Genomic DNA, 14,659 nt, shown 5'->3' with positions numbered 1-14,659 from the left:
TTAATAGAAAATATCTTATGGGAATCCTTCAATATCACAGGAATACAGACTCACTGCTCACACAGAACAGGGCACTCAGTGACAATCCAGTTCCTTTGAGGCCATCTGTCAATATAGAATCAATTAAGTTGGAAAAGGCCTCCAGGATTATAGAGACCAACCTCTGACAAATCATAAACAGATGAGGTTAAGGATAGAAGTCAGGCAAACCTCACTATAACAACGAAAAGCACCAGATACCAAATAATAAACCACAATAAATGGGGAAAGGAAGAACTACAGCCTTATCAAGACACCTAAAACTTGTCTCTTTTGCTTGCTGCTACACATGAATTTTCCATGGAATTCTTAAGAATGACCCTGACCACAGAACCTACATAAGGACACCACCAAGCTCTGCTTTGCCCCATTTCACCTCTCACAATAAGCCAGTTTCTTGACCATTACCTTATCTTAATTATTCCTATGTAAGCAAGAAGACGTTGAAAGCAGTTCCCAGATTATTCTCCCCTTTTTTATCTTATACTTCAGGAATACTACTAGACTTAAAAATGCTTATTAAGGATCTGTTAGTGACATATTAGATTTGTACAAGACAAAAGTATTTTGATACAGAGCTCTACAGGAGACAAGTTCTCCGTATTAAGGTCATGTCCATTCTTTTCTTTAACAATACAGAACTTCTTCCATTTAAATTCAGTACACCTTAAAGATAAACACACACACAAACAATCTGTTCACTATTAAAGAGCCATTGTTCAGCTTTCATTAAATTGTACAGCATATTGTATATATTCATGGTACTTGGATCTTTTTTTAGCAACCCTCAAGACAGGAAGGAAATTTTTTTCTATCTTCACCCAAGAGCCTGTTTTATACCATAGGACAACTGAACCAGGAAACAGGTCCTCCATAGCATAAAGTGGCCATAATACATAAAACTATTTACAGTCTTACTTACAATTCATCCTCTGAGCTTGACTATAGCAGTAATGCAAGCCAGAAGACAGAAGCAAACATGCCATCTTGGGGGTATGTATTTTTTTACTCTTCACTAGAAATTCAAGCATGTTGTACACTTATATTTCATTTCCAGAAACAAACATGCATACAAATACAGATTCCCTTTCCGTCACTTCCACAAGTACTCAGCTTCCCAGCCTCAGCCCCCTTGGGCTCTCAACAGCTTCCATAGCAACTGACACCTCTACTGCCACTGCCCACGCCTCTCCCCAGCTCTTGCCACCTCTGCAGCCTCTAAAGCAAATTTAAACCTCTGTTTGGAAACACTGCCACCATTCTCTAGAAGCCATTTCTGAAAACAGATAAACATTTTCCTGGGTCCCTGGTGCTTTCACTGCCACCAAATTCGTCTTCTCACTACATCCTCCCTGAGCACCTGGAAGTGGACACTTGTGACTTTACTCAGAATATGCACCAGTGGCAATTTCAACTCTCAAGAGTATTCTGCAACAATCTCTTAGAGCTACAAGACTACAGCCTTAGCTGTTTGAAAAGTTATTATTTAAACAATGGTCATTAAGCACTAACACATTTCTTCCAAGAACAGCCAAAGACAAAATATGCCTTTTTTCAAGAAGCTGAAGTTAATTATTTGTTAATGCATCAACCCCCAACACAGTTTTCAAAGTGAGACCTACTTTTCCACCCCTCCCCCAAAGAAACATAGCTATAGAGTTGATATACGCGGACTAGGAAGTAGACCTGGTTTGAAGACTACTGTTTTCACATGCAAATACTCACCTTTACATTGCCTCCAGGATCCAGGAGTTTATAATCATCAGACACATAGCCTGGGCTACCATAATGCAAATACAGTAAATATCCGGTCATACAACAAATCACGGAATGCGACAGAGAGAAACTCATTATCTTATTTAACAAAGCAGCATATTTCAAGTTATTTCTGTATTAGGACTAGCTAAAATCACATATACCAAATGACTTACAGTAAGCTGGCCCCATTGCCAGTGAGAAAAGCACACTGAACTTTCTTGTTTGCCTGGCTTTTCAAAACGTTCTGTCAATGCAAAGCACAGAATACAAGTAGTAGGTATATTCTTTGACCTTGAGCATATCAAATTTCCTCAGATCTCTATTTATATTTTGCCCTTTATTTATATCTTCATAGCAAAGGCAATTTACTCATGCTCAAGAACCAAAGTCTCAGACTAACGCTATTTGGCTTCACTCAACAGAATATGGCCATCTTCTTCCCAAGCTATGAGCCAACAGGCTACCTACCAAGTCCATCTGCACTATGCAAACATTATAAAGAATTTGAATTTATTTGTGTCTATAAATGGACTAACTTAAGTACATTTAATCACATCAAACAAAATGTTCTTTGACAAATAAGGTTTCCTACTATGTCAAAATCATTTGGTGGACAGCTGTTCCATTAAAAAAAAAAAAGTTAGCATCCTACCCCTATTTAATATTTTCTTTCCTGGTGATCAGATTTTTTCAACCTTTTTTTGTGTGCCCTGCTCTAAAGGCTCAAATCTATAATTTTACTTAGTTTAAAAATAAATGTTTATTCTGTTGACTTTCAGGAAAAATACTCTCAACTTCTCAATAAACTGATCATCTTCAGTTGAAGCTCTACCTAAAGCATCTGTGTATAAAAACAAGGCCAAAGAATATTTATTCTTACAACACACAGAATCGTGTACATTTACATATTTCAGTAAAAGCAGTCAAAGTCAATCTAGCAAAGTACACTACAAATTATGCTGAAAAAAGCCCTCTGGTTATGTTTCTAAAAACATAAAGCAACTGCAAGCATCTCATATAGCAACAGCAGTTAAGGCAGGTAATGGATGGCAACACTGATGCCAACAAGCAAAAGAAAAGGTTGTTCTTCCTTTCCTGACTGACATATATCAGCAGTTTGAAAAACTCAAGGATTTCCACAAAAATCAGTTAGAATAGCTTTAATCAAATTGCTTGTATTTGCAATCTAAAATTAAAGCTGGTTTTGTAAACTTAATTTATAAGCTGAATCATTATCAATCTGCAATTCAACCAAATATTAATTATAAGTGTATCTGCTTTATTAATTTCCTCTTCGATATCTCTCAATTGCACGCAAATGCAGCAAAGTTAATAAAAAAAAACCAAGCTGAAAAAGGAAAGGATCTCTGCTACTCTTGGGTTTTATCACTTCCTTAAATGAGTCATAACAATCATCAGATGCTATCTGTTTGTTTTTATATAAACAGTTTTAAAATTCATGGCTGGTAGGGTGTAGTCATTTGACAAACAAAATGAAGAATTTATCACTATCAGGAACACCAACTGTGGCTATTCAGCAAGAAGTTTCTCATTTCCTTTTTTGTACACAAAGTCTGTCTGGAAATATGTTTGACATGTTAAAGAAATGCATGTGCTTACATAATAGTATATCCTCACAACAGTGCTACACAAGTCAAAGGAAAAAAAAACTCCAAAAACCAGTAGTCTAAAAAAAGCAGCAAGTTTAAATACAACCTTTCCAAGAGCTTTTTTTTCTTTAATAGAAACAAAAAACCAATAAATCTGGCAGTAGTCTAAATAAGCCCACCTTGCTGCTTAGAATGCTAAATATAGAGCTTGCAATCAGTCCTTTGATTTCATGGGTTAGTCAGAGAATCCACAGCATACCTTCTTTTAAACATTCCTTCTGGGGAGCAACTAGAAAAGAAGATCCTCTGGTTTGGTCTTGCCCTAGGAAGCACCAGTAGCATTATTCAGTTAAAATCCCTCATGAAGGTATTCCCAGAACATAGACTGAAACCACAGTGTTTCCACCTGTAATTAATTATGTTTACAGATATCACAAACAAAAAAGCAAAAAAATTTAGGCTTTTCAAAAACTGATGCATCTCCAATATGGTAGAACAGTCACTGGTCTACACAATGAGGTATTTATTAAATGCTGTTAAATATTTCCAGGTAAGGGAAAGAGGTATCTATTATTACAGGCACATGATCTAGCAAAATATGAACATGAAAATCTGCTGTGTTTGGTCCTTCCAAGCTGAGAAGCCAAGAAGTTATGCAACATTGACCAACGCAACAGCACCAGCCAACTAATAATGTTAATGATTATTGTTAATGAATATTTGCCTTGAAGAAATAACTGTCATTACAAGTTTACAGTACTGAAGTTGTTAAAAGTAATATTGACATGACATGCCTATCAAAAACAAGCTGCAGGTAGACCAAAGCATTCACATGAACGTGTGTTTTAAATCTATATTGTGAACAGAACCGGATGGTACAGTGTAATAGTTTCACAACATAAACCTGGGTGCAGCACATCGATGCACCAGGGCTCAGCAAATAGATGTCACAGCAGGTCACAGCCAAAGCTACAAAGGGCCCTGGAACACCTTTCAAGTTTGCACAACACGTTACAAGGTGAAGTCTCCAACAACAGCCAAATGAACAGGCACATCAGAGATCCCAGTTCCAAGAACTGCACAGGGAGGATGTCACCATCCAGATGCCAGCCTGCAGGAAGCCCCTTGCTGCTCCTCCCTGGATCACTGCTGTCAATCGCAGCAGCGTCCCCCACCTATGGGAGCTGTGCTATCTTTGAGGTGCTGAGCAGGCCAGGTGAAAGAGCTGCAGGAGGAGATAAACACATGGCACAATAGGAAAGATAAGATAAGCAGGAGGTCCTGGGAGGTCTGCTGTTTGCTGAACAACGTTTTAGAATAACTGAGGCTCATCAAATCTTCAAACTACTGGACTTTCCTGCTTATCCATATGGACACCAGTGACCCTTCCAAAATGCAACTACTGAGCAAATCAAGAATGACTACTGAGCAATGTGAGCAAGGAAGCCCATGTGGTGTTCCTCAATCCCTCCAGTGAGAAGCAAAAGGCTTAGGGCAGAGTAGATGCATCCAGAGAGTCAGTATATGGTTGTTAGCAGAGCTTTTATGCTATGATCACAGAAACCTTTTCCAGGAAGTAGGATCCACCTGACAAAGTGTGGCAAGAGTATCTTTGTCACCAGGCACAACAAGCCTGTGAGTATGACTTTAAACTAGGCCTGGTGGACAAAGGTTGTCACACTGCAAAGTGAAGACGTGGGAACACAAGTCAGGAGGCTCACACACTTCCCCTGTGGAAGTGGCCTGTCTGTGAGCCCATCTCAAGTGCTTGTATACAGCATGGGAAACAACAGGATCTTAGTCCAGGCACCACTGCAGAGCTATAACTTCATGGGAATTAGACAGTGATAGTGGGACAGCTCACATGGCTGAGGTGCTACATTGGAAGATCAGAGGCTCTTTAGAAAAAACAGCCTGGAAAGGGCAAGGAACATAGGTTTCTATCTATGCAATGGGATGGCTGCAACACACCCTGCTTTGCTTGGAATGAGTGACAAGGCATTGAAGACCCTATAGGTAAGGATCAGAGAACAGTCCAACATGGGTAACTTTGTACTAGGTGCCTGCCACAGACCTCCTGATTAAGAAGGGGCCGTAGAAAAAGCCTTCATTTGAAAGCTGAAGGAAGCTTCATGATTGCAGACACTCCAGGGCCTAAAACCACTAGTATCTGCTGGTAGGGTATAGCCAAACATAATCACTCAAGAAATTTTCTTGAATTTGTTGAAAATTACCTCTTGGTGCAAGTCATCAACGACCCAACTAGTGAATATGCTCTGCTGGACCTGCTGCTCACAAACAAGGAAGAAGCAGATGGAGATGTGAAAGCCAAGAGCAGCCTTGGCTGCAGCAATCACAAAATCATGGAGTTTAAAGCTCTGAGAGAGGGAAAAAGACAAATACTACAGCATGCTGTGCACAACCCAGTACAGAGTTACAACATGGCACTTCAGGAGAGCAGATTTCACCTGGTCCAGGGATCTGCTTGGCAGACCCTCACAGAAGACCACAACAGAGGGTGAAGGCAAAGCCTGTGAGTACTGGCTGATCTTCAAGGACAACATCCTCAAAGCACAACAGGAATCATTCCTGCATGCAGGAATTCAAGCAGGCCTGACAATGCACCAGTGCGAAAGAAAAGGGAACCTGCCGCTGAGCTCAAATGCAAAACAGAATACATGAAAGGTGGAAGCAGAAGTGGGAGGAATATATAGACATTATCTAACTGGGCAGGGTTGGGTTTAGATAAGCCAGAGCTCTGCTGTGGTTGAAAGTAATAATGGATGTGAGGGGCACTACAAAGGGGAGAAAACACACTTTAATTTTTTCATCCAAAAGTGAAGTTATACAGCATAAACAGAAAATAAATCTCTGTACAACAAGGTGTTATTCACACCAGCATCTGCTAGCCTTTACTTAAAAATGTAAGAGAAAATCTGAAGAATTGGGGCTTCTAAATGCAACCTTGAAATCTGATCAGTTAGCAATAAATGTGATTTACTGACTGTACTATAACCCTATCTAAAAGAAAGAAAACACACATGCTTCCACTTAGCATGGTTTTTGAGATCCAGAACACAGTAGCCTGAATCTCTTGAAGCAGCAACACAACTTCAGCAATGACAAGCAGTCACAGTTGAGAAATGGACACCAAATGAGATTCTATTACAACACCTCTGTGAACAGGTTTGCTTTAACCTCTTTCTGTTCTTTGGTAACAAAGATATACATGCAAAGCAGACTGATGAGATATTCTCCAGTCTTCTGATTATAATATGGTAGTGAAACAATCAGTATGCTCATGATGTTCAGAGGCAGCACTTTTTGTGGAAGCAAATTCTTAACTTTTTCTAGCAAGGAATTACTGGTGTCATTACCCCTGCCATAACCTAGGTATTCACAATAACTTAGCTGCCTTTTTCTTCATCCCAAAATAGATCCCAGTCAAGACACAGCCAGCATATATTTAGTAGACATTAGTCATGGAAAATGAAAAGGAATCAGCCTAGTGCAAAAATGAGTAAGGGAAAAAATAAATCTTCACATTTTAGGGAAGCACAGTTTTTCAAGACATTGTTTGCACATACACACTCTTAATGCACACATGCCCCCATTGTAAAAACATAGTAACTGAAAAAAACAGTTGGGTTTTCGTATGAGTCCGCAGTTCACCCCACCTGAAAGCAGACCTCAGCTACCAGATCCTCAGTACTATAGCTGCACTGTAAAAGCAACAGTAGCAGAGGCCAGAGTAGGCCAAACAGCACAATTCCAACACAGAGGGGATGCTTCTCTGTAATTCCCACTTCCTCTCCATAGCTTCCGCCCACATGCCTCATTCACAGGAAGCTCCAGTTTGTTTGGAGGCAGCCTCCAGCCATTCTGTTAAACTGGGGCAACAGTTTGACAACAGGTGCCCAATCCAGAACCATCTACTTAAGTTTAAAAAAAACCTTCAAGTCTGTTTTTAAGTTTAAAAATACTCTGGGTATTTCAGGATACTATCTTAGCACTAGTGCCAAGGAAGTAAGACTAGATACCTTGCAGCACAACATCATCTTATGAAAAATACCAGTATTCATTCTGTATACATCATAGAAAACTTAAACTTCCAGTTAGTTTAAATAAGAAAAAAAACCAAACAAACAACCAACAACAAAAACCCTGAGCCATAAGAAATCTCAAAATCTCTCACAGTAGGATTCTGGGAAAGAAGATGATTCACCTATACTTCACAAAGTGAGAGTTCAAATGAAGATCTGAATAAGGTCCTCCTCTTCAAGTTGGCATTGTGTTAATCTAAAATCATCTTCAAAGGAGAAGACAGAAGAGTGGGGGAAAGGGAAGGTCTAGGTGGTACATTACTAAGGTTATAATGCAGGGGCAGAGTCAAACTCAAAAAAAAAACTTTTAGAAAAGAGGATGCTGAAGGAAGATACAAGATAATACAAGGAGTACAGCACTGGGAATGCTTCTGCTAAAACGGGACTTGCTAGAATTAATAAGCCAGGGGTATTTCAAGGTTATGAAGCACTCCAGCAGTACTGAAATAAGACAACTGATGCCAGTATATCCAAACAGGACAACCATTTCACTACATTGCTTTGAGTTATTTTAGTTTAAGGAACTGGAGGAGGAAAAACAAAATCTCACAAGAGCATCCAGACTGTCAGATAATACCACTATGGATCAATATTCCGAAATGTTACTTCGGTCAACACAAGGTGTACAAAGGCTATACAGCTCTACCCATGTGACACTGGACCATTTACACAGACAACTGTAATTCCCATAAAGAACAAGCATTCACTTTTTTTCCACATTTATGAAAATGGAATAGCCTTCCTGCTCTACAGTCCTGGCACTGTTATTGGAAGAATAAAACACTTAGTCTTCTCTGTAAGTAAAGAAAGCATAAAAAAAACTGTAAGCCATCCTCTAAAGACAAAATGACTGAAAACACTGTAAGAAACAAAGTTTTCCAAACTGAGGCAAATAGGCACACTGATACATAACTAAAATGGCTCCATCTACTGGTTAAAATGTACATTTTCTAAGTTATGACACTAGTGCAGAGAATTTAATTCCCAGTGAAACAAGGAACTCTGAGGATGCCACACACAAACAAACATAAGACTCTTAGACAGGAAATCCCTTCTAATAACTGTTGTGGTATGCTGGCAAGGTAGATTTGGGACATTTTAAACACACGTTGGTCTTTTTAAAAATAAAGTAATATTTTCATCTGGTAATTTTGCAAATGTAAATTTAGAAACGCAAATATTTAAGAATACTGTAAGATCATCTGTCAAAGCATCAAAATTCTCATTTTACCATTCAAACTTTTTCTGATCTACACGGTTAAGTAATATTTGGTGCTCATCTCTGTGTCTTTATTTACAAAACACTCATTTGAATTTCACTATTCACATCACTATTTCAAAACATTACCTGGACATCTATCTTCATTTAAGTGAAAAGTTTAGGGACACATCAGACTTTATCATTCCAGAATGCACTACACCAAAAGCATGACAACATTATTTGGAGACCTTCTCCAGCTAAGTTCGAGTACACTCAAAGTCATACTCTGGTCTTTTATCTACCACTAGTTATAGAGCAGTTCTATTTACTAAGCACTACTGCTGCTTCAGGGCCACTAAAGTTCCTGTGCAACAGATATCCTTGCATAAAGGGCATCAATATTCAAAATCACACAACAAATTTGGTCACATGTCAAAGGTCACCTGCAGAAGCGGATCAATGACATGGATGTAAACCAACAACTACTCAATTTGGTACACCTCGAGCTTCTTCTGGACAGAAAACAGAACTACTATAATGAAGTAATGAAAGTTCTCAAATAACACAACAATATTTTGACAGCCATGGTAACTTTTCAAGAACTCAGAAAGACTGCCAGATATACACTTAACAGCTTACACAGGCCCACAACACAGTGCAAGCTGTACAAGGTACGCACCGTACCCAAACAGCACAACACAGAAAAGCAGCTTGTCTCTACAAAGTCACAGCTTCAAGTCTGCAAGGCTGGCAAGCCAGTACAATTCTATCTGATCAGGGCTATTTAGCTAGGGCACTGCCACACAGCTGTAACTGTATTGCTTTAACTTGTGCAGAGCATTTGTTCAGCCAGATGCCACAAACTTGTGGGGGAGGAGAGTTTCCTGCACAGTCCTCAATTATGCAGTACAAACATACCCTCAGTTACCCTTGTCCAGCCATAAAGAGAAAACACCAGTTCAAGCTTACTATGTTAGTAGGAAAAAGAATTTATATGCACAGCATAATATTCTTCAGAGACTTGTCGTTTGACTTAACATCACAGAAGCCCCATGTTAAATAAGATGACAGAAGAGGACAGTGACTGTAACCCACCTGATCATGTGCATGCACAGCTGTTAAAAAAAAACTAAAAAGCTGTAGCCAACCATGTAGCCACTTCAGAAAAAGCACTGTGACACTATAAGGCAGACCGCAGTACTTTACTGGTTTGATTAGGAAAGCCAGGAGGAGATCCCTAGAAATATGCCCTTCTCCAACAGAGCCACTTTCAGTTCTATCATCATCTACAGTAGAATTAATGATAAAAGTAGATGTGTTTCATTGAAAGAAGACACAAACAAATCCATTACTTAAGTATACTGCATGGTCTACAACCTTGTGAATGTTTTGATATACATGAAGTAGTATCAAATACTAACAAATAAAGCTTCCATCTACTTTAAGATAACAAAGTATTTTGAAAATATTACCTGCAAAACATCTAGAGACACAACTGCAATACACATTCCTTTAAATGCTACTTACAGCTGCTGCAAAGAAGCCCACCAAACTATGTGGTAATGAACACCATAATGACAAAACCTAGAAGCTAGAACGAAGATCATTCATATGCAGTATCAAGCGTTTTTAATACCATAAGTGTAACTGTCAAACTCACCACTGTATAGAAAACAAACTACCACGTCCCACCCCTATTTTATAAAATGCAACAAGAATTACTGTAAGTAGCTGTTGAGGGAAGAGGAAAAACAAGACAAGCATACAACTCCTCCTCCTCCCTACACTCACAACCTCCAGCTGTTTTCAAATCAGATTTCCTGAGGCTGCTGCTCATCCATTTACTAACCTCAATGTATCTGTCTTCCAACACTTGTCCAACCTCCCCTTAAGTTCATACTGTATATATTGTATAGCAGATATACCTGTGAATCCCTACACTGAATTTCTTTTGTTTGTTTTGAACTTAGCATCTAAGTCTGATTTGACAGAGTGCCTCCTCTTCCATGTTCACCTACTTGCTCCACAGGAGTGTTATACAGCCTTACCATATCACTGTTCCATCATCTCTACTAGGCTGACAAGTCCTATACTGTTGAATTCTTTATCATCTTTGAACTAATTCATATCTTCTTGTTCTTCAGTTAACCTTTCCCAATAATAATGCATCTTTTCTAAGGTGAGGGCCAGAAAAGCTAACAGTATGTAAGGTATGAAAGAACTATGGATTTATGCAGTTACATATCTTTTTGCTGTTGTATTCTCTAGTCATCCCAGATGCTCTGATCATCAGTTGCTCTCTGACTGTAATAACTATCAGGCATTTGTTTCACCTCACCCTTCCAACTTTCATGTACATATTGCTACCAATCAGGTTCCTCAAAACACCAAAGTCCTTAACACTTACTCATTCTCTTCTGTAAGACTGCACCTAAAATACAAAACAAGCAAGGTTAAAGGATTTTTTTGTATTTTTGATTAACTAAATGGGAGGGGGGAGGGGGCAGCATATGACTGACAGAAGTGCTTCTTCATAAGAGGCACCAGATCTTAACCCATTACATATCCAATACTCTATGAACACAGAAACAACACTGGAGGAAGGAAGAAAAGGAATTTTTAGGGACTCCTTTGTTTGATTACACTTCTGTGTTTTTAAGCCACAGCAACGAAGTTCTCAGACTTAATCTGCACTTTTTTACAAAGTCCTTTCATCTTATTGAGATGTTTATTTCTGAAAAAGTCACCCACATGTAAACAGTTTCAGCAAGCTTTGCTAACAGAAAGGTAGCCTATACTATCAAGAAACACAGGATTAGAAAAATTAAGTCAAGATCTATTGTCAAAAATACTCATACTTTGGATTAAGTAGCTCTCTTGTACATAAAATTACACCTCTTGCATATGAAACCCACAACAACTCCAATACTGCTATACTATGTAATTGCCGAAAGTTCAGCATGTTCGGTCTTTTCTGTAAGCCATTTACTACTTCATGTGTTTTCCCCAGAAATTCCTTTTTTCTAGCTCCTACCAGCTCTTCTGCCCTCTCACTTTTCTATCCATTTCAACTCACCTGGAATTACCTCCCAAATACACTTTGGCACCAAGGCCAGGTATTGCTGCTGCAAGGAAACCAACCTGGACCACTCCACTGAGCACCTCTGTTCAAAACACCTGTGTCAAAAATGACCATGAAATAATACAGCAGGAGTTTGTCCCAAAAAACTCAAATTAATTTGTGTTACAACAGAACCTAAATGACTGCTGCCAGACCTGACAAATGTGCTCAGGGCACACTGACTGTCATGACATCTGAAGTACTCTTCTCATTTGGATTCACCTGAGGGTAACCGTTACCATCTTCCACTTCAATCCCACACTTGAAGCCCAAAGTTTTTGCAACTCCCTCCACACAGCCTAGCATTTCTTTACTATATGGGAGTATTCTCCTGCCAGCTAAGAAGATATAACTCATACAGAGAGGGGTAAGGTAGTTTTAACATGAATTAAATCTATCAAGCAGTCTGCTCTTACACAGAATCTACCTTGAACAAGTTAATATGAATTGGGAATACACCTTTTTTTATGGCAGCGACAAGGTGGAGAAATGGTCTAGAGCACACCTGCAAAGCCTTTAGAGGTGAGCACAATCGTTTTCTGAAGTCAACAAAAACTGTAACATTTGCAAAATTCATGGCCCTTTGAACCACTAAGTTATCAATGCTACTGTTATAACAAAGGAAAAACACACTGAACATACTGATGTCACAGGAAGCGAGCACTTCATTAGACTGCCAATTTTATCAAATGTGACTCAAGTCTCTCCTTGAAGAGTAACGGAAAGATGATGAAAACTCATGTGTTTTCAGTGCTATTTCTCTGTCCGTCACACATTCTTTGTGCTACAAGCTACACATCCCTCCTCTTTAGGCACTGAAGACAAATCCCTGTGCGACACCTTTTTGGAAAAGGCCCTGAAGGAGAACATCAGAGTAAGAGCTCAGAGGCTCATTAACAAAATCCAGACCTTGAGTCATCTGAAGGGAGGGGAAATTACAAGCGTGGAACCACATGTATTTTTCAGCAGCACAGGAAGGCAACACATGCCTGCTCCACTGAGCCACCCGGCCCGAGAAGGAAATGAACCCAAGCTCCGCAGTTTTACCCATCTCCCCCCCACCAACACTCCCACTCCCCAGGACTGGAAAAGCGCCGGGGAACCGTGCCCACCACCCGACCCGACCCCGCCGCCGCGCAACACGAGGACAAGGGGAAGCTCGCCACTTGCCATGTGTACGCACTTCTCCCTCGCCCAGGAACTCGTCAGCCGGCGGGGCAGGGAGAAAGGCGAGGCCAGGGGCGGCCGCGCCGCCCACCGCCGCCGGCACAAGCCCTGCGGGGCTCTCACAAAGGAACGGGGGGGGTGCACGGGGCAGCCGCGGCCGCCGAGCACACGGAGCCCGCGGCCGAACAAAAGGCTCCGGCCCCGCCGCCGCCCCCCGGGGATGGCGGGGGGGGGGACACGGCCGCGCGCACGCGGCCGGCACGCGGGCACACCGGGCGAGAGGGGCCGGGACCCCCGGCCCAGCGGGACCCGCCGCCGAGGTCTGGGCAGCCACAGGAGGGGCCCCGCTGTGCCCCTCGTTCCCCGGCAGGAGGGCAGCGGGACGGCCCCGGGCAGGACGCGGGGCAGCGCTGTCCCGCGGCGGCCCCTTTGTGCGCCCCCCACCGCACCGCAGCCCCCGTTACCGTGGTGAGCAACGGTCTCATCTGCTCGCCCGCCCGCTCCTCTTCCATCGCGGCCCCGCCGAGATCGCCCGGGAGACAGAGCGACACAGAAGGGCGCGGAGCGGCAGACGAACGGCGAGCTGGAACCGGACGCGGGGGCTGCGCTACTTGGCGAAGGCGGGCGGCGCCGGTGCCCTCGGGACGGGGCGGCCGCGACTGCTCCGCCGCGCCGGGGGCTGAGCCCGGACCGCCTCGGCGGCGCGCCCGCTGCCCCCGCCCCGCGCCGCCGGCCGGGCCAATGGGAGCAGCGCAGCGCGGCCGCGGCCCCGCCCGCCGCCGGCGGAGCTGGAGCAGCGCGGGGCGCGGGGGCGGCGCGGGCGGTCCCACGCGGAGCCGCGTGGCGGGCTCGGCTCCCCGCGCCTCAGCCGCTGCCCGAGCCGGGAGCGCCGCCGGACTCAAGGGATCGGCGCCCGGCGGGAGCGGCGTCCCGCGCCCGGGAGGGCAGAGAGCTCCCACCGCTGCCGGTGACTACCTTTGCCTTTCTTTCCTTTTATTTTTTTTCTTTTTTCTTTTTTTTTGACACCCTTCGCACTTGCTGGTAACTTCTGCCACGCTTGTACCACGTAAACTGAAATTTTCTATGCCAGGTGTCTGCCTCAGGCTGATTTTTTTTTCTTTTTTTTTTTTCTTTTGGAAAAAAGTAACGAAAATAATTCAGTCATTTCCAAAAATAATGTTATTTGCCCTTGCATAAATAGTCCAACAATCCTTTATTCAAAAGGCTGGGGGAGTGGGAGGGAGCAGTGTCAAGGTTGTACTTTTGGCTGCCCCTGTAAAGCTTTGCTCCAGTGAAAGTTTTCAGAAAGAAACAGCTGTTAACACGTGTCTAGTAGAGCTAACTTTTCCTTGCCTGCCTCCGTAAAAGTTACACCCTCCTTAGGCTCATTCAATTGTAAAACACCTTGTGCTGATGGGAGTGAGCATCCACATACAGCAGGTGAACCATCCCTTCATGCTTCCTGTTCTTGACTACATGCTCACATTGCCCTGGGGATTCTCCTTCTAACTATGCCCACTACACTTTAGGGGGAATTGCATACTGTGGCTCCTTTTTCCACCCTGACACTCTGCCTGGCCTGAGGAGAAAAGTCTTTATTTGCCCACGGCTTCCAGACTGAGCTGCCACTGAAGCTCTAACATAAACACAGGGAGTTGAT

At 42.3% G+C, this 14,659-nt stretch overlaps 1 protein-coding gene across 7 annotated transcripts in view; it reads right to left on the bottom strand.

Annotated features, from left to right (window-relative positions):
* The window catches only part of SLC4A7 (solute carrier family 4 member 7), a 94,008-nt gene extending 80,337 nt beyond the window's left edge, over nt 1-13,671 (bottom strand). For all 7 annotated transcript variants that reach the window (XR_004239942.1, XM_032107675.1, XM_032107694.1 and 4 more), the window contains exon 1: nt 13,464-13,671. Coding sequence is in view for 6 of the 7 variants with exons in the window: in XM_032107675.1 (XP_031963566.1) it covers nt 13,464-13,511 (48 nt within the window). In the remaining variant the exon portion in view is untranslated. The remainder of the gene's footprint in view (nt 1-13,463) is intronic.
* Nucleotides 13,672-14,659: the final 988 nt, after the last annotated feature.

Source organism: Corvus moneduloides, chromosome 1, assembly GCF_009650955.1.
Source record: "Corvus moneduloides isolate bCorMon1 chromosome 1, bCorMon1.pri, whole genome shotgun sequence".
In the NCBI taxonomy this organism is placed as follows: Eukaryota; Metazoa; Chordata; class Aves; order Passeriformes; family Corvidae; genus Corvus; species Corvus moneduloides.
Note: the sequence above shows the minus strand (reverse complement) of the source record. Positions and strands in the feature narration are given on the sequence as shown.